Genomic DNA, 21,198 nt, shown 5'->3' with positions numbered 1-21,198 from the left:
GATCCCTTGTCTCTTTGCGCTTTTATTTTTTACTACAGATTTCTATACATTTGGAGCGGGAGTTCTCCATTACCAAAAGCTGCAGAGCGGGGAAGTGAATATTCTTGAAACAAACGGTGATCCCTATTAATATTTTCTTTCTTCAGGAGCACCGCAGGTGTTAAAATTGGTGTTTTCTGTTCCGTTATGGTAGACATCCAGTCACTCTAGCCTTTATACGTGACATTTTTGGCTAACTATATTAAAAATATGTTTTATTTTGCGTAGCCTATCTCTTTACCAAGTTTTTATTTTCATACTGAATTGTTCCTTTAAAAGTGTAGCCGTTCTAGTCTCTTTTTATTTGTTTAGTTCTTCTTTAATCACTGTTGGGCTTCATCACAAACAACGATGAGACGGCCTACATGGAAGAAGTGGATAACCTGACACTGTCAGCTGAATGTTAGCAAGACCAAGGAGCTGGTGTTGGACTTTAGTAGGAGACAGCAGCGGAATTACAAACCCCTTAACATCAATGGGAACCTAGTCGAGAGGGTGAGCAGTTTTAAATACCTCGGAGTCCACATCTCTGAGAACCTGACATGCACTTAGAAAAGATCCCTTGTCTCTTTGCGCTTTTATTTTTAACTACAGATTTCTATACATTTGGAGCGGGAGTTCTCCATTACCAAAAGCTGCAGAACGGGGAAGTGAATATTCTTGAAACAAACGGTGATCCCTATTAATATTTTCTTTCTTCAGGAGCACCGCAGGTGTTAAAATTGGTGTTTTCTGTTCCGTTATGGTAGACATCCAGTCACTCTAGCCTTTATACGTGACATTTTTGGCTAACTATATTAAAAATATGTTTTATTTTGCGTAGCCTATCTCTTTACCAAGTTTTTATTTTCATACTGAATTGTTCCTTTAAAAGTGTAGCCGTTCTAGTCTCTTTTTATTTGTTTAGTTCTTCTTTAATCACTGTTGGGCTTCATCACAAACAACGATGAGACAGCCTACATGGAAGAAGTGGATAACCTGACACTGTCAGCTGAATGTTAGCAAGACCAAGGAGCTGGTGTTGGACTTTAGTAGGAGACAGCAGCGGAATTACAAACCCCTTAACATCAATGGGAACCTAGTCGAGAGGGTGAGCAGTTTTAAATACCTCGGAGTCCACATCTCTGAGAACCTGACATGTAGGGATGGGCGAATTTTTTCGCCTTGTTTCGCCAAAAAATTGACGCCCATAGACTTGTATGTTGTGCGTCAAAATAAATAGATGAGCGTCAAAAAAATTCGCCGCGCGACAACATTTTTTTGACGCCCATAGACTTTAATGGACGTCGCGACATTTCGCCAGCGGCGAATTTTTGGCGAAATGAAACGGGTCAAATTCGCCCATCCCTACTGACATGGTCTAAACATATCCAAGTTCAAACCAAAAGGGAAAAGCAGCGTTTGTACCATCTCCGACAGTTGAGGAAGTTTGGGGTGTCTTCGAAGATCCTAAAGACTTTCTCTTTCGGTGCTATGGAAAGTGTCCTAACACAAAACATTACATCTTAGTTTGGAAACAGCTGTATCCAGGACCGCAAAGCCCTTCAGAGAGTGATATGTGCAGCAGAACGCTGCTGCAGGTCAGCTCTTCCATCCTTGCTGAACATTTACACCAAGAGATGCAGGACCAAAGCCCTCAGGATTCTCAAGGACTCATCACATCCCAGTAATTGTCAAGATGAGCGCTCGGCGCTCCCAACCTTACTCCCGGTGCGGCGGCGAATCCAAGATGGCGGCGCCCAGGACTACACGTGGGCGCAAGGACGCTGGCGCCGGAGCGCCGGCACGGTGACGTCACGCGCTGTGGCGCCAAATTCAAACTTAAAAGGAGGCCGGAGACCCGGGTTCAATGCCCGAGTATAGCTCAATATTATATTGTGTTCCTGGGTTGCCCTACTTGCCTGTTATATCTGTTATTGATCATCTGCCTGTTTCCTGACCTTGAACCTTGCTGCCTGCCATCTTGAACCCTTGCCTGGACTTGACCTCTCTATTGGATTTCCCTTGAATTGTACTTTGCCTGGACTCACTGGAAAAGGACTTCCTCCTTGATCCTTACTACACCCCCCTGTGGGTGCCGCAGGCCCCCGCTGACATTAAAGGACTTCCTCCTTGATCCTTACTACACCCCCCTGTGGGAGCCGCAGGCCCCCACTGACAGTAATGGACTGTTTCACCTACTTAAATCAGGGAAAAGTTTTTGCAGTATCCTGGCCAAAACTGAGAGACTTAAAAGGAGTTTCTATCCCCAGGCCATTAGACTGCTGAACTAGGACATGCCACCTTACCCATAATTTTCCATATCCCTTGCCCCTTCTTTTTCTCACTTGGACCTATTTGACCTATGTGACACTCTACATCACTACAATACAGTATTGCACTGCTGTTTTTTTAATATTTTTATACGTTTTATACAATCTTCACTCACTGCCACTATGTAAATAATATGGTTTATGTCACCTTACCCAAATCTCCTACACCCTTGTTTCACTTGCACCTACTTGAGCTATGTGACACATTATTTCACTACAACACAGTACTATACAATTCACATTTATTTCACCATCACCATAATATGTTTATTTGGCGTACTTTACTGCATTGATGTTTTTATATTTATATTTTTATACTATCTTCATTCACTGTCACTTATGTAAATAACATGGTTCATCTTGTACTACATATGCTCTGCTGCTATACTTAATTTTAAAAAATTTGTTTTTTTTTTTTGTAAAAAATTTTTTGTACTTAGTTTTAGTATTAACTAGTATTTTTTAAATTTGCACATTCTAAAAAAGTGGATCAGGATGCATTTCACTGTATGTTGTACTTGTATAACTATGCATGTGACAAATAAAGAATCTTATCTTATCTTACACTAGGGGGAGATTTAATAAAAGTATTGTTTTCAGCAAGTAAAATTCTTTTTTGTGCTAATTCGAATTATGCTTTAAAAAAACTTGTATATATAATATTCTTAAGGAAATTCAAAAAAAAATCCTAAAAATTCAAAAAGCTTGAATGTAAAAACTTTTCATCTAAAAGCTAGCGAGTTCATGTCGAAGTCAATGGAAGTCATCTAGGACAATTTTAGGGCCCTTACTCGCGGGCATTTGAAGCTGCACTCCCCTGCGTTCTGGTTTTATGCGTTCAGCCACAAGGTAACACAGGAGTAGGCGCACTGAATTCTTTTCAATGTGGCTCTACTCACACAGAAGCATGTAAGTGCCGAATGCAGGTTGGGACGCAGCATGTTGCATTTTTCCTGCGTTTGTCGCTTACATGCGTCTGTGTGAGTACAGCCGCATTGAAAAGAATTCAGCACGTTTTCTCCTGCGCTCCCCTGCGGCTGAACGCATAAAACCGGAACGCAGGAGAGCGCAGCTTCAAACGCCTGTGAGTAAGGGCCCTAAAGGTGTTTGTTTAACAATCCATTGAAAATGATAACTAGAGTAAAAATGGGAGATATTAGAATTTTCCCCCACAAATTTTTGCTGTCCATTTTTTATACTTGCATTTTTAAATAAATAAGCAAGCATTCAAAATTTTAAAAACTTGTGTTTCAATATAGGAAAAAAACCCTCTAACATTACACAAATTTTGAATTTTGACAAATAAGCCTGCAAATGTGTAAAGTAGTTATTTTTTTTTGACAGCAACAGTTTTGATTTTATTTTCTCTCAAAATTCTGCTTGCTGTAAGTATATTTGCTATTTAGAATACAGGTATGGGATCAGTTATCTGGAAACCCGTTATCCATAAACCTCAGAATTACAGAAAGGCCGTCACTCCATTTTATCCAAATAATCCAAAGTTTTAAAAAATATTTTTTTCTTTGTAATAATAAAACATCACCTTGTATATGATCCCAGCTAAGATATAATTAATCCTTATTGAAAGCAAAACCAGCCTATTTGGTTTATCTAATGTTTACATCATTTTCTAGTAGATTTAAGGTATGAAAATCCAAATTACGGGAAGATCTATCCAAAAAAAAAAAAAACTCCAGGTCCCGAGCATTCTGTATAACAGGTCCCATACCTGTACTGTACAATGTAATAGACCTGATAAAATTCATACATAAGGCCAGATTCAAATCAATGAGAGAACGTTATTTTATGGTTTATCACATGAAAACTTATGGGTGAGATTCAATTCAAAGAAGAAGAAAAAAAACTTTCCTCCAAATTCACTTCCAGTTTTTCCCATAGACTTCAATAGAGTTTTCATGTGATAAACAGTGAGAAAAGGTTTTCTCATTGAATTGCTTGTAGCTCTGTGGAAAAATCTGGAATTGAACTAGGAGATAAGCTTTCAAACCAAAACGATTGCTGTATCTGTAATATAGACTATGTAATCTTGCTGTAGAGTGGTACCTTGTATTTTCGCCTTGATCACTGAGTTCAAGATACTGTGCCACATCTTCTGGAGTCAACACATTGTCGCCATCATCATTTATGGAGAAGCACTCTGATGCCGGTTTAATGTTCAGTGTGCCAGGGGGACATTTCTTCTTGCTGTTGATTTTATAGATTTGCTTTTCTTGATTGGGCACAGAATATGAGGTGATACCATTGCTGAAACACAAATAAACTTTAACTAATTAAACCTGATTCGTGATGGGCCAATCTGATGGGTCGAAAAATCAGCAAATTTACAGCAAAGTTCACAAAACATTGAAAAAGCGCATTAAGGTAAAGGTAATGGGCATCAAAATAATTTTGACACGTGTCAATTTTGAAGTGAGCGTCAATTTTTATACGGGTGACGATTTGGTCCAAATGCATCAAAGTCAATGGGTGTCCAAATAATTTTGATGCATGTCAATTTTTTTGATGCAGCAGATTTTCCGCCGCCCAATTGAGGCCGCCGTTTCGCAAATAAATTCACTTGTGGCTAAACACGTAAATTTGCCTCAAATTAGTGTCTGGCGTATTTATTCGCCCATCACTAAACCTGATATAAATTTGAAATCAATAGACTTTGTGTATATGTGCATAATGCCCAAATGTCCATCATTTTCAGGACAGGACCAGTCCTTATTTTAGATTCTTGTTGTAAGAAATGCTTGTAGATATTTTTAAAATGTTTCTATGGCATAAAACCTGCCATTTACATACATGTACAGCTGGGGTTGCACTAAGCAATTGTTCTGCAATGCCCTAGATGCAAATTCTGGGAAACTGGGCAATAAGAGGCATGATTTTTTTGTTTTACTCATACATTACTCATACATTAGAAGTGAACTATCATTCGTAGTATTATATTTTATATATAGTGAATAAAGTACCCCTATTGTAAAATATTTACCATTAAAGTGACATTTAATATCCTTATATCTTATAACTGGGGCTTTTTTATCATAATACACAAGTGTCAGTGGGTCATGAGACAGAAATTGATATCACTAAGCAGTGATTATAACTGATGACATCACTAAGCACCCTTTATATACTGAATAAAGTACCCCCTCTTGTAAATTATAAGGATATTATAAGTTACTGAGGAGTTTCCTGACTATATCTTTTATACAGGTCATAGAACTCTCAGTCAGATATGCTTCTGAAACTGTACGAATAAAATCAGTATGGAAGAAAGGACATCAAACGTAATGGGATATCAATTCTTATAAATCATGAAACCCATAGGAATACCAGCTATTAGGGCTGTAAGCAGTAAAATGTAAAGAGGTGCTAGCCTATTATTATTGCTGGAGTCTGGATAAAGGACAATCCTGAGCTGAATGCTCAAAGGGGCTATATGACAGTTATCTGACAGTATATTTATTTAATGCACACAGGGAATATATTACCAACACTTGGAAACTCCGCACCAGTGTAGGAACCTGTAGCACTGAAGATACAATTATAAGCTTATATTTGTTTTCTGCAGTTAGAATATGGAAAGAACATCTCAAGTTGGTTGCCCTGAGTTACTACTCTCCCCCTCAAGAAATAGTATTGTTATAGAATATACACACATACTAACTTTTTGTTTCAAACATACTGTAGATGTATCTGTATCTGTGCTGCTCATGCATTAAACATTAAAGGCTCTTCCAGCATAAAATTACGTTTTCATGTTTATGTACAGTATTTCAATGAAACATAAAAGTTTTCTTTTATAAAGCTTAAACTAAATCTTCTCTTTGTTCCACAACAGAAATGTGATTCTCAGCAAATGTCAACAAATTGTTTAACCAGAATTATCAATACAGTTTTTGCCATACACAGAAAAACAAAAGCCCTGCTCTTATCAAAATGTGAGTTCTTATAAGACTGCAAACATTTTGTTTGACTCTTTATACACTTAACACCAAAAAAAAGGAAAGTGTTTGGAGTTATTTTTTTGTAGAAATCTCAAATAATTATGCTTAGATGTACTGTATATGTAGAGCCTAGACACATTGCAAAAATCAATTTAGAAGTAAAAAAGACACAGGATAAAGGAGGTCCCTGCTCCATATAGTTTACAACACATGAAAAACATACATGTGTACTGTATATTTATATAATTATGTTTATCAGAAAAAATTGGTTACTGGCAAATAGCAGAAAAAATGGTTAATGGCAGTTGCTTGGAAGGTAAAAATAGGTGCAAACAATTCTGTGTTATTTTATATTTTATCATTTTCTGTGGTTTTTTTATCTTTTTTATCTATCTATATGAAGGACACAAATTGAAAAGGCAAAATTATCATATTTTTAATGCCTCCTGCCAACACAAGGTTTTAGATAGAATGTCCCTGAATTTTGAATTCTTTATTACTTAACACACTTAGGGGCAGATTTATCAAATGTCAAGGTGAATTTTCGAATTAAAAAAATTCTACTTTCACGCTATTTTTGTGTACCTAGACTAGGGAATAGTCCAAATTCTATTCGAATTTGAAAAAGATTTGAAAATTCGAATATCAAAATTTATCATGTACTGTCTCTTTAAAATTTCGACTACGACCATTTGCCTCCTAAAACTTGCCGAATTGCTGTTTTAACCTATGGGGGACCTCCTAGAACCTATCTGGAGTCAATTGGTGGACTTTGAAAATTCAAAGTTTTTTTTGGGAAAAACTTTGAATCAAATTCGATCAAATGCGATATTCCTTTGATTCACACAATTCGAATTCGACCGAATACGGACCTATTTGATCAAAAACTGACGTATTCGACCCAAAAAATACTTTGTATTACTCATCTTTCTATTCAGATCCTCTCCTATTCATATTCTTGTCTCTTATGCAAATCTTATGCTTGAAGTCTCTAAACTTCTCCTTTTCCTCTCCATCAACAACTTGATCCTATCCCATCACCTCTACTAAAACAGTGTGCTCCTGTCCTTACTCCAGTACTTACTCATATATTCAATTCCTCACTAACGTCTGCTACTTTCCCCTTGTTATTTAAACAGGCCTGTGTCAAGCCCATCCTGAAAAAGGCTACACTGGACTTATCCCGTTTGTTTAACTACCGTCCTGTCTCTCTCTTACTGCTAGCCTCTAAACTTCTAGAATGTCTCGTCTTCTCCAGTATTACTAACTTTCTCTGTACCAATAATCTACTTGACCCTATGCAGTCTGGCTTTCGACCTGCACATTCCACTGAGACTGCCTTATGTAGAGTTACACATGATCTCCAGACTGCTAAGACCAAAGGGCATTTCTCTATTCTCATTCTCCTGGACTTATCTTCTGCTTTTGATACTGTTAACCATTCTGTTCTAATCCAAATTCTCCATTCAGTTGGTATCCATGATCAAGCTGCTATATCTTCCTGGATGAACAAACGCCACCTCAAGCTCAACTTGGCCAAGAGTGAGCTCATGGTCTTTCCACCCAAATCGAGCCCTTCTCTTCCTTTCACCATTACTATTGATGGCATGAACATTAATGCAGTTAACTCAGCACGCTGCTTGGGGGTCATCTTTCACCAGTCCCTCTCCTTTTCTAATCATATTAATAATACTGCCAAAACCTGTATACGCCCGTTTCTTTCACCAAACACAGCCAAAACACTAATCCATGCCCTTATTTTATCCAATTTAGACTATTGCAATCTCCTCTTCACAGGTCCTGACTCCCATCTCTCTCCACCTCCAATCAATCTTAAATTCTGTTATCAGGATCCTCAGGATCCTTCTGCTCTCTCCTTAAAGGGAACCTGCTCAACCGCAGCTAAAATCCTTAGCGTGGCTGCCTGTTAAGCAAAGGATATCATATAAAACCCTTCTGCTAACATTCAAAGCCCTTCACTCCTCTGCTCCTCAGAATATCACTTTCTACATGATGTAGAGTGATTTCCCCAGAGACTATCATGGATACATGGATTGAACCAGGAGATGTCTTTTGTGGTTTATAGAAACATCTAGAACTAAAAGAGGAGATGAGTCATTCTTATTTATTTGATACAGCCCTATGGGGGGAGGAATGTACAGTAATTAAAAGTCGCAAGCGTTATTTAAAATGTCGCCTTTGATTAGCACTGCTCGCAATATAAAATCAGTAGCTGGCGAATATTACATTGCGTATTTTCACTAAGCAAAGCTTTAGCTCTGGAGTTTTGTTTAATATTAAGTTGCAAAAAAAGGTTTTGCTGTTGCAAAATTTTATTACATCCACTGCGAACGTTCACAATAACTATTTGTTCACAAACATTGCAATCTTTAATCTGTCAAAAAGGACACAAACATGATCACTAATGTTCTCCATCTTCTTTGTGCAGGTTTTTTGCGCTTTTTCGAAACATTGCGCTATATTTAAATGTATACTTCTTCATTTTGGTCTGAACATTACACACTGGATGGATTTTTATGGTGTATACACCCAATGGCAGGAGTACAAACAAATCAAATGTTTACACTGGTTATGGATTATATTTTGAGTGAACCCTCAACATCTTTTGTTTTGAGTGAACCCTCAACATCTTTTGTTTTGAGTGAACCCTCAACATCTTTTCTTTTGGTGAACCTGAGGCAGGTCTAAAGGCTTTAGCTTCAACTATAAGATCTGCTGGTAGTTTTTCATTAATTTAACATGATGCAAGATAAATGAATTCCCTTAAGAAAAGATTTGATTGCAAAAGAATAAATGAGTTATCTCTGGAATTACATTCTTAATCTACCAAATTGTTTCCATATTCTATAAATGGTTTCAGGTCATTTTTAAATGTGACAGGTACTTTTTCATCATCTCATAGCTGTTTTGCAGACTCAAGCTCCTATTCTGCATGCCAATGGACATTTTCTTTCAATAGCTCTTTTGGCTAGCTTCCTGTTTTCATAGTTTGCCAGTGCATTGAACTGCTCTTGGCTATATTGCTGGCCAAGGCATAAAGCAGACATTTGAATTCTAATGGCAAAAGTATGTTACGTTTCAAGTAGTTTCAATAATGCTCTTTATTCAACCGCCTAATTCTGCACTGAAGCATACAGCAAGTGCTTAAATATTTTTAGGGGGGAAGGCAATAAAGTTGTTGTTGGAGAAATACACATACTACATGTTTTACAAACCCAAAAGAATTTAACAACCCCATCCATTAGTGGAAATAGTTGTGAATTTTATAGTTTGCAGCAGGCAGTGTATGCAATAAAATGTATTTGTTTGCATCAAAAAAAAGTGCTGCCTTCAAACAGGTCTTAAAAGATGTATTTGTAATTAAAATTTGCAGTGTAATATAATAACTAATAAAGACTAGGGACGCTGCACTGAGAAAACTTGAAAAACTCAGCTCAGGCGGCACTAGCAATGCCCCCCCCATAGGAAAGGTATGCGCTGAGGGGGCCACAATGCAGAAAATGCCCTGATAAAGACTATTACATTCATTGCAAAATCAAAGTTGTTTGTTTTTTATTTATGCAGATGTTTTTCTCATTATGACTTTATAACTCATTGCTCTTCCACATTAGGTGCATGAAAAAAGAGGTAAACATAAACTAATATTTTTAAAGTGGTGGTTCGCGTTTAAGTTAATTTTCGGTATGTTATTGAACAGCCAAATCTAAGCAATTTTTCAGTTGGTCTTCATTATTATTATTATTATTATTATTTTTTAATTATTTGCCTCTCTAACTCTTTCCAGCTTTCAAAACATCTAAAAACAAATCCCCTGTATGGCTACAAATGTATGGTTATTGCTACTTTTTATTACTCATCTTTTTAGTCAAGGCTTCTCCTATTGATATTCCAGTCTCTTATTCAAAATCAATGCATGGTTTCTAGGGAAATTTGGACTCTAGCAACAAGATTGCTAAAATTGCAAACTGGAGAGCTGCTGAATAAAAAGCTAAATAACGCAAAAACCACAGATAATAAAAAATTAAATGTTTTCAATTTCAAATTGTTTCAGAATATCACTCTGTACACCATACCAAAAGTTAACTCAAAGGTCAACAACCCCTTTAAGTTTTACTACAGGTTATCCAGAATGTTCAGGGCCTGTGGTTTTCCAGATAACAGGTCTTTCCATAATTTGGATCTCAATATCTTTAGTCTACCAAAAAATATTTTAAACATCAATTAAATCAATAGGATTGTTTTGCCTCTTTTACATCTTAGCTGGGATCAAGTATAATGTACAGTTTTATTATTACCGAGAAAATGGGAGTCTGTGGGAGCTGGCCTTCTAGTAATTCTCAGCTTTCTGTATAACGGATCCCGTACCTGTATTATAATCAAATTCGAAGTGCTTCAGTTTCATCCTAAACTCCAAAAACATACAGGCAGGTTTGTGGATTCCTGATAAAAGTGTGTGTGTGAGAGAATGTGATAGAGACCTCCACCGGGACAGGGACTGATGTGAATGAAGATCAATCCCCTAAAAGAAAATATTGACCTCTTCTGTCACAATGACTGATTGTAAAGCTTTATGTACAGTACTATGTTGTCACTCTATATACAAAAGATAATAATGTGATACATTATGTGATGCTATTTATTTAGTAATGGAGAGGTAGCATAAGTGAGAGCTAAATATTGAGCTACAGTGGATAAGTAATGAGGAACATTGTGCAACCTTTGATTAATAGTTCAGTGGAAAGCAATATCATCATGCAACAGAATATATCATTGTATTATTCATAACATATGAAAACAAAACACCTTACATTTTATCCTTGTCATCATGAATCGGATTTTCATTTGGAGGAGGAACTGGAGGTGGCGGAAGAGAAGGTGTATAGGGTAGAAGATCCATCACTTGGAGAGAAGTAGTATAGTGGAGGATTTTAGGGGAACTGAAAGTCTTCATTGCTTTAGCATAGTCTCCTGTACAGTAGAAAGCAAAGGAATGGCTCTTTAACTCAACTATGTAATACAGAAATAAAAATCTAATAGAACTCACAGCATAGAATTTTTAAACACAAAACATGCTAGGACTCATTTAAGTCTGCAGGTGCAGTGAGCAAAGTGTACTTTAGAGAATAATCATCATATTTTTTCCTAAAATGCAGAGTTTTTTTCCCAAAATTCTTTGGGTCACAAGGGGGGTTCCAATTGATCTGTGCCTGATACAGTTGCATCAGATTCATCAAAATGAATGCAACTGCACATGCATTTCAGTACAAATGAGACACAATTGCGCAGAAATCCACCTACTGCCAATATTGGAGTTCTGTGTGTGAGAATCATCTGTGCCTGATCCTTTAGGCACAAGTATGCTGCATCTATTGATGCTGGGTGTTTAGGGAAATCTGGAACTGCCTGGTCAGGAGGTGGAAGTAGCTTCAGGATTCCCCTGCATCAATAGGTTCAGCAACACTCAGCTTTGAATAGAAGGCAGGAAGAACTGAGCAGCACCAATTGCAACTATAAGAAGTGCCTGGAGCCCATTGACAACATTTAAAGGATTAAGTTTTACATGCAAATGACTGCAGGGAAATGTATGCCACAACCACAACTGCACTTGGACATAAATTTCTTGCTAATTAAAATAAAAAAATCTGTAATCACATGGTCACACAAATGGGTAGATAATCTTAAACTTTTAGTTATAATTATAGAAGGTAGTTGGTCTTCCTTTTGAAACGTTTTTATGTGTTTTCTGCTGCTACTTTCCACGTTTCATTTTCAAATGGAGGGTCACAGACCTCAGTATCAGTGGTCTAACTACCGGGGGTGTGTGTGGGGGGGGGGTGTGTGAGCGTGGCCTCACAGGCAGCAGAGCAGAAGGAAATTTCTTGGCGCATGCACCATAACACACTGCCGCACTATTCTTTAGAGGGGGAACACGGGTGCACATCCTGCCACTGGGCATGTAGATCTCTAATTAGATCTCTAATTACACCACCAAAAAATTAAGCAAAGCAACACACACAATTGTACTGCTACTGTTACTTTTTATTATTTATCTTTCGATTCACTCCTATTTATTTTCTAGTTCCTCACTGAAAATACTGTCTGGCTTCTAAAGTCATGTGGTTTTTAGTGGTGCGGATTTGGTTCAGCCAGGCTCTTGGATTGAGCCGAATCCAAATCCTGCATAAAATATGGCCCGGATTCTGAACTAAATGCAAGATACGGCGTTTCCCTACATGATAGAATCTAGAATCTATACAAATACTGCATGTGTTAAATCTAACAGGCTTAAATTCATGCTCACATTTATTTTGTCAACACAAATAGGTAGATTCCTTTATATACATGCAAATATAAAGGCTCCATAGCAAAATATTTGACTTACCCTTTCCTACTTTGTTGATGTTTAAATGCTGCTGAATGGTTGGGACACTGTCACCCTGTTTGGTTGCTTGACAAAAAGGTGACAAAGGAGCACTATTTGCATGTTGCAGCTCTGCAGATACAAAGAGGAACATTAAAGTGTAATATATGTAATAACTAAAGACCTTGGACTAACAATGTTATCTGTATTATAGCAGTTTAGGCCACCCTTGTCAATATGATGCTACATAGGAGAGCAATGATTACATCATACAGAATAGAGAGCCCAGTTGAATATTGGAAATGAAAACTATAGAGCCTACTAAAATGCAAAAGCAACATTTTTTAAAATAATGTTATAAAAAGTGTTATTTTTTCAAATCTGTTAACCAAACCAACATTATGTAAATACCTTGAGGCACCAGAACAGTGCCATAACTTGACATACTATATCTATCAGCTCTTGTTCACAACAGCTAATTTAAACCTATGAGTGAGTGTAGGTGAGATATAAAGGAGATAACTGCTGGCATTTGGCACATGCAGGTTAAGTCAATGGTTCTACTGAAGGCAGACTGTCATAGATGACTTATACAGGCTTTTGAGGAAGTGGTTATGGCCACAAAATGCGTCAAAGCATAATGTTTGTATGTGTGTGCCATGATCTTAATAATTATTCAATAAAGAGATCTTTTTAGTTCCCCACTGGTGCTCCGTGTCGGAACTCCGAACAGATTCTTTGGGGTCCGTTTACTAAAGTGCGTTAAAAATATTCGCACAATATATAGACAGAATTTTCGCCAAATATGTTATCGCCAGTTTACTAACATGCGGTAAATATAAATTTGCGAATATTCTTGCGCTAGAATAATTGTTCGCCAGTTATCGCATTTGCTGAAAATAACGCTACGTACACATTAACGCATGGTTTACTAAACAGCGAAATGTGCTAAAGACAAAATTAACGCCAGAATATTCGCAAACTTTTACCGCCACCTATGTAGTGGCGTAAAAGTATTTTTTTCACCAGAAAATTCTCAAGGGGCAGGAAATATCCCATAATACTGTTTTTTTTTTACCCATCATTCTTTGCTGACAGGAGAGAGATCTGTAGCTATTGCTGGCAGGATGTTTGGCTTCTGCTTCTATCTGGTGCAACAGCAGCAGTTCAGCTCAGAGTCGTATTATTGGCAGCGGCATCACAGTCCAAGGATTCGTCAGCCTCTACACTTTTTTGGTTTCATTGTGATTGGCTACATTAAACTGTGCATTTCTATGAAGCAAAGAGATTGACTGGTATGATTTCTTGTTCCTATGATTCTATTGGCAGAAGGGTTTATATGATGCAGACATGTTTGATTGGTATTACTCTGGTGATGTTGTTGGATGGTATAATCATCAGTCAATAAAGTTTATGAGTTTTGAAGATGCATTTCTGGCCATAAATGTCACAGTAAAAATTGCCATAATAACCGCCATAAAACAAGACTATTCTATAGCATAAATATTCGCAAAAACTTAATTTTTCGCCAGAAAATTCGCAACTCGCTAAAATTACCGCTAACGTAAGCTCGTTCCTTAACGTAGTTACCGCAAGTGATCGCAATGACTTCTGAGCGCATCGCTGTTTAGTAAACTTAGTCGCTGCGAATATTCTGGCGTAAAAATATTCTCAGCGATAACATGCGGAAACTTAAAGTCAGATTTACCGCACTTTAATAAACGGACCCCTTTATGCCTTGAACAGCCTGCCTATAGGTTCCAATGACTTTAGCCACTTAAATAATGTTGTGCATTTACTAGAATCAAATCAATTTGAGCAGATTGGCTACTACCAAACTATTCTGATCCCAGCAGAAAGAACAAGAAGCTAGATATGCACAGAACAGTAGCATTCTAAATTCGCCAGCGTGAAGTCATTTCGCAACTTCGCAAATTTACTATCAGTCACCCTGGCGAAAATTCGCCAGCAATGATGTTAGCCTAGCGCAACTTCGCACCCTAACGCTATTGCAATATGCAAATTTACTAACATTGGTCTTTTTCTGAACGTGACCTCCTTTGCCAGAGTTTACTTCGCCAGGTTAGAGCAGGCGAAGCTGCATACACGTCCATTGAAATTCAAATTTGGCACAGTATGCAAATTGGACTTTGCTAGCAAAACTTCGGACCACTCATCATAACTTCGGAAACGATCGGTGACCAGTGGCGGAACTACCGGGGGAGCAGGGGGTGCGAGCGGCCAGGGCCCCCGGCAGTCCGCGCGCCATTGAAAATGTGGGCCGTGCGGAGGGGGGCGGGGCCCGGCAGTGCGTCACGCACCGGGGCCCGTCCCCCTCTAGGAACGCTACTGTCGGTGACTTGTGTGAAACTTCGGATCTTGGTGAATTTGCAATGTCCTGACGAATCTTTGCCTGGCGAAGTGTGGCGAAGACAACGCTGGCGGATCTACGGAGGTAAGTAAATTTGCCTCTAGACTGCTAGTTCCGGTGTGTTCGGTAGAGCTGGGAAAATGTTTTATTGAGCAGATTTGCTTTAAGAATTCTTTGCTGATGTTGCTGGACTACCACTTTCAGCCCATCACCTTATTACTAGAAATCCTTGAACAATAATGTTTACATTCCCATTAAATTAACTATGTAATGGTTTCATAATTTTCTATTTTATGGAAAAAGTTTTCTTTGAATATATCGGCATTTTGTTCAGCATTATTATTACTATTATGTTTACATGTTGGAAATGTGGTTACTTGTGTATGAAGAAACATAAATAATGTCACTCTGGATATTAATATTGTTCAGAGCAACGTTTACTGGAAAAACAAAATCTCTAATATCCACTCTCTGTAGGAGGTGTTAATTGCAATGACTATAAATCTTTAGATGTTCAACTACCTTGCAAATTCTCTGCAGCAGTAGTGCTGTAATTTGATATTTGGGAAGAAGCAGCTGGGACTCCACAATGGAACAGTAGAATACATGCTACTAATGAAACACTTAAACATCCAGTTATGAATAATTTGTAAAGCAGTTACTCCCTATAATCCAAACAATAATAGTAATTATAATACTGCAGTCAAAAGCATCAATCTTCCGAGGCACCTTGGACCTTTACCTGCCATCTCTACTCTGCTGTGTTTAATCAAATTATTTATAAAGTGGATTTTCTTGAAGGATTCTGAGTTTTGTACCTTTAATTAAAAATAATAACTAGGACAAATACTTAACTCACTGGAGGCCTAATGTGATCTCTGTAAGATTCTTCTTTCTCAGCAATTATTATGAATTATCATCATTACAATAAAAATCTGTATTGTGTATTTAAAGGACTGTGAATGTAGAATTAAGGGTTTGTCTACCAGAGTAGTAGTATGATAATGTGACTCCTCTAACAGTGTTTTTACTAACTGCAGCAGCTTCATAACCATTATTGCCCCCCTATCTCCATTATTCTTGCCAGAGCACAAAAAGCATAAGAAGTTGCTAGTTCAGTAGATCATAAACCCACCTGAAGAAAATGTTCTTTTATACAGCAAGTTGCTGTTTGACTTATAAAGAGGCAGTGGAAATGCACAGAACATTACCTTTTTTGCAGTTTTTTCTCCATGATTCCTTGAGTGATATATCGGGAGAATTGTGGATATTTGGTTGCCATGGCACCTTGCTCCTAGTGCCTCCATACATGCCATTGCTGCCACTGAAATCATTAAAATACGATGGCATTGGCCTATGATGAAGCAATCCAAGAGGGTCAGGAGTTTTAAAATTTTGCTCCATGCCTTGGGATTTGCCAGAAGATGGACGCTGAAATGTGGTCATGTCTTTTCCTGGAAGGTCAACATAAAGGGTTCCATATAAGCTGTTGCTGTCTGGCACCAGTGGGATGATTTGGCTTCGACTACCCTCACTTTTGCGTTCAAACGACATTGCTGATGGAGAAAAGTAGAACACAAATGATTGTTGCATGTATTTCAATTTGTAGCCCCCCCCCCCACAAGCCGGCAATCAGTGGTACTGCAAGTTACTGGGGGGCAGAAAAAAATCCACTCCTGGTAACTTACAGTAAGAGCTGAAATTCCAATTTTTAAATAGGAATTTCAGGTCTTCTAATGCAATATATAATAGGCCCTTACTATCTTACCAAGCATTTACTTAGCAAGTTTAGTGTACAATTTTCAGACTCAATTCAGAATGTATTATGACACAGCTTGTTTTTCCCAGAATTCCAGTGTAAGGGGCAGATTTACATAGTGTCGAATATCGAGGGTTAATTAACCCTCGATATTCGATGTAGAAGTTAAATCCTTCGACTTCGAATATCGAAGTCAAAGGATTTACCGCAATTAGTTTGATAGAACGAAAAATCGTTCGATCGAGTGATTAAATCCTTCAAAACGAACGATTCGAAGGATTTTAATCCATTGATCGAACGATTTTTCTACAACCAAAAAAAGCTTAGAAAGCCTATGGGGACCTTCCCCATAGGCTAACATTTAGGTTAGGTAGGTTTTAGGTGGCGAAGTAGGGGGTCAAAGTTTTTTTTAAAGATACAGTACTTCAACTATCGAATGGTCGAATAGTCGAACGATTTTTAGTTTGAATCGTTCGATTCAAAGTCGAAGGTCGAAGTAGCCAATTCGTTGGTCAAAGTAGCCAAAAAAATACTTTGAAATTCAACTTTTTTTGCATTCGAATCCTTCACTCGAGGTAAGTAAATGTGCCCCTAAGTGTATTAAAAAATACAGTTAACATGTACACTGTTTTGTCCACTTTATTAACACTTTTTGCTGCTTGCAATAAAGGAAATTAAAAAAGGGTTGATAGAACTGGATACAATGAGAGCACGTACTGTATCACACATGATTCATCAGATGAAACAGGATGGACTCAATAGAGCTTATTACAACTATCTGGGAGCATAAGGGGTATGCTTGCATGCACTATATTAATTTTAGTGGGACCATACTTACATTTGTGGTCATAAATTACCCTTTGGAGCCACCTGCACCCTGCAGCCAGGCGGTAATTACAAGGTTCTCATAACCGGTTACGATGATAGGCACAAAAGACTTGCTTTCATAAAATAACACACTAATGACATTTTAACATCACCTGGACAACTGAAAATTTTGAACACAATTTGTGTCTGATTGTCAAAAATGAACACTTACTGCACACCTGCAATTATGATGGAATTCTGGAAAGTGTAGGAAAAAAACATGGTGAATTGCTTAAAAAACTGCACCTGGTAAGTAAATGCCCCTAAAGACTTCAGCTTCTAAATGTCAGTATGAATAACAAACCTGAATGGAGTAATTCTGCTGGGGTATCTCCTTAACCATCATCTGAGCCCCTTTACTTGTGAAACCTTTTCTATCAACTGTATCTGAAGTTTTACAGCTACAAGACTGGGAATATAACCTTGAGACTCAGCAAAGTCATTCTGCCTTGGTACCAACTAATAAATGTCATAATTATATAGACATAATAGGGCTTATATCTTGACCCCTGGACTTTTAACAGAATTAACTTCTTCTGTCCTACAGCTATTTTTTTCTCAAAGCGTGCAAAATTTAAAAGGGATGTCCAACAACACATTTTTTGCTTACCAAATCTCCAGAAAGGGACCATAAAATATTGCCTTAGAAAATAAAAAAATATTTATATAACCTCTGCTTTTTTTTGTCTGTACTGCCCCCTTTGCCTTCTTTTCTGCAACAACCAGTAAACCCCCGATTCTCTAAAGAATCGTTAATGAAAGAATGGTAACAACAGTGAGGCAGCAAAATGCGATGGGTGCTGATTCACTCGGCATCCCCAGGCAGCAACTGGCGACGCTAATTTGTGGGGATGTAGAGTGAATCTGTGCCTATTGCTTGTTATTACCTATCTGCTATTAGAATTCTTAAATTTTGAGTTTATTGGTAGTAAAGTGTTACTGAAAAATTTCTTTATAAACAACATTTTTTGTGAAAATGTTCTCCTGTCCTTGAATGAGTTCTCCCTGGTGAGCTGTACTTAAAATCTTGACTTTAACATCAGATGAACGCTGCACTCTTGAAAATGCAACATAAAGTTGACCATGACCAAACACAGGCTCAGATAGGTAAATGCCGACTTTATCCAATGTTTGTCCTTGTGATTTGTTGATTGTCATGGCAAATGCAGCCTTAATGGGGAATTGTCGTCGTTTAAGTTTAAAAGGTAATTCCTGGTCAGAACTGGTAAGGTCAATTCTGGGAATCAAAACAGTATCACCGCTATGGGATCCTGTAAGCACTTCTGCCTTGATAACATTTTGTCTCATGCTCTTCACAACCAACCGTGTACCGTTACATAAACCTTGCTTAGTGTTAGGGTAGGGGCACACGGCGCGATTTCGCCGCGATTCTGCGCTGGGCGAGTTGTCGCTGCGTTTTTTAAGCCGAAATAGCTTTGCTAACTTTGGCGCTGGCGTCAATGCAAATCGCGGCGAAATCGCTGCGCTAATTCACACGCGGCGATTCTTTTTCTACTGTCGCCCGGAAACGCTCAGCGAGGCAACTTCGGACGACAATAGAAAACGAATCGCCGCGTGTGAATTAGCGCAGCGATTTCGCCGCGATTTGCATTGACGCCAGCGCCAAAGTTAGCAAAGCTATTTCGGCTTAAAAAACGCAGCGACAAATCGCTTAGCGCAGAATCGCGGCGAAATCGCGCCGTGTGCCCCTACCCTTAAGGTTTCTTAACAGCATGCCTATTGTTCCTACTTTGAGTATAAGATTGTGTTGTGGTAATCCAGCATTGTTGATAGTGTTTAAATATTCTAATGGGAAGTTAAGTTTCTCACTTTCGTCTTCAGAATCAATACAGTCAGTACTCAGAAAGACACAGCTTTGTCCAGGAAGTAATGCAATCACTTGGTTGTTTATCATGTCAACATCAATATTTTTTGGAGATAATATAGCCCGTTTTGCTAAAAATGGCCACCCACGCAGGTACGCAACCGGTTCCCCTCCTAGAGTGACGCTAGCGCCGCCATTAGACAAACTTGCAAAGGAGTAGCAAGATGGCCGACGCTTATACAGACTTTAGTGGGCGGATGACAAACTCGCAGAGGAGTAGCAAGATGGCCGACGCTTATACAGACTTTAGTGGGCGGATTTGGCAGTGGGCGGATGACAAAGTCGCAGAGGAGTAGCAAGATGGCCGATGCTTATACAGACTTTCGTGCAGGTACGCAACCGGTTCCCCTCCTAGAGTGACGCTAGCGCCGCCATTAGACAAACTTGCAAAGGAGTAGCAAGATGGCCGACGCTTATACAGACTTTAGTGGGCGGATGACAAACTCGCAGAGGAGTAGCAAGATGGCCGACGCTTATACAGACTTTAGTGGGCGGATTTGGCAGTGGGCGGATGACAAAGTCGCAGAGGAGTAGCAAGATGGCCGACGCTTATACAGACTTTCGTGCAGGTACGCAACCGGTTCCCCTAGTGTGACGGTGAGCGCATCTGCCTCCCTAGATCCTAACCTTCCAGCGGTCGCCGCCTGAGTGAGCAGGAAAGAAGAGGCGGCGGGAGGCAGAAGGAGACGGTGAGCGCATCTGCCTCCCTAGATCCTAACCTTCCAGCGCATCTGCCTCCCCGATCCTAACCTGTTCTGATCCTAACCTTCCAGCACATCTGCTAATCGAAGGCCGCATCTATGTCTTTCGGCTGAAGTTGCGCGCGCATCTCATAGATCCTAACCGAAGTTGCGTGCGCATCTGCCTCCCCTCCACTCGGGACATAGATAGGCCTTCGGTTAGTATATAGGATACCCTTTTATACATTTTCCAATAAATCCTAATAATTCATTTTAGACAACGGATTACCGGGAGGTTATAAAATTCTCAGCAACGAATGACTGCACTACTGACTAGAATGCAACTGTCAGCAGTGTATTAAACTGGTAAGAACAATTATGTTGTGCATCCCTGAGTGTCCTCATACATTATTTTAACTGGTAACAGTTCTAAGTAGCAAAGGGGATTAAAGGAGAGTGATTTATATTCCATGCTGTAAACTTCAAGTTTTGTTGGAACTAAAACAGAGAATACATTCCAAATCTAGGCTTGTGAATGACTTGAGCTTTTGACCTCAATTAAAGGTTTTGCAACTTAAGCACATGGGCACTAACAAACCTGTCTCATCATAGAAAGGTATATGTGTAATTCATAATTACAGAGCTGGCATGAAATCCATGCTCACATAATTATGTGCTGCTTCTATGAGTAAAGCAATTTTGTTGTTTATGAACAAGATATCCAATCAGAGACTTCAAATATTATTAATGGCATATCATTGAAACAGTGTGAGATTTGTGTTCTATTCTATGTACCAAAAAAGCTAGGCTTGTTGAAATTAAACCAGATGCTATTTTACATTTTTAATCTACATGAATAAAGCAATATGGGGCCACAATATGTTGATTCCCTGATGCTTAAGACTGAGCATCCTGTAATCAATGGAAATGTTTAAATTATGAAACCT

At 38.5% G+C, this 21,198-nt stretch overlaps 1 protein-coding gene across 2 annotated transcripts in view; it reads right to left on the bottom strand.

Annotated features, from left to right (window-relative positions):
* The window catches only part of robo4.L (roundabout guidance receptor 4 L homeolog), a 131,092-nt gene that overhangs the window by 30,200 nt on the left and 79,694 nt on the right, over nucleotides 1-21,198 (bottom strand). For both annotated transcript variants that reach the window (XM_041569198.1, XM_018225726.2), the window contains exons 14-17: nucleotides 16,272-16,616; nucleotides 12,711-12,821; nucleotides 11,137-11,296; nucleotides 4,416-4,616 (exon numbers count right to left, since the gene is read on the bottom strand). In XM_041569198.1, the coding sequence (XP_041425132.1) occupies nucleotides 4,416-4,616; nucleotides 11,137-11,296; nucleotides 12,711-12,821; nucleotides 16,272-16,616 (817 nt within the window). The remainder of the gene's footprint in view (nucleotides 1-4,415; nucleotides 4,617-11,136; nucleotides 11,297-12,710; nucleotides 12,822-16,271; nucleotides 16,617-21,198) is intronic.

The sequence above is a fragment of the Xenopus laevis genome, chromosome 7L (genome assembly GCF_017654675.1).
Source record: "Xenopus laevis strain J_2021 chromosome 7L, Xenopus_laevis_v10.1, whole genome shotgun sequence".
NCBI classification, from domain to species: domain Eukaryota; kingdom Metazoa; phylum Chordata; class Amphibia; order Anura; family Pipidae; genus Xenopus; species Xenopus laevis.
The sequence above is the reverse complement of the archived record's forward strand: the minus strand, read 5'-3'. Positions and strand labels throughout refer to the sequence as shown.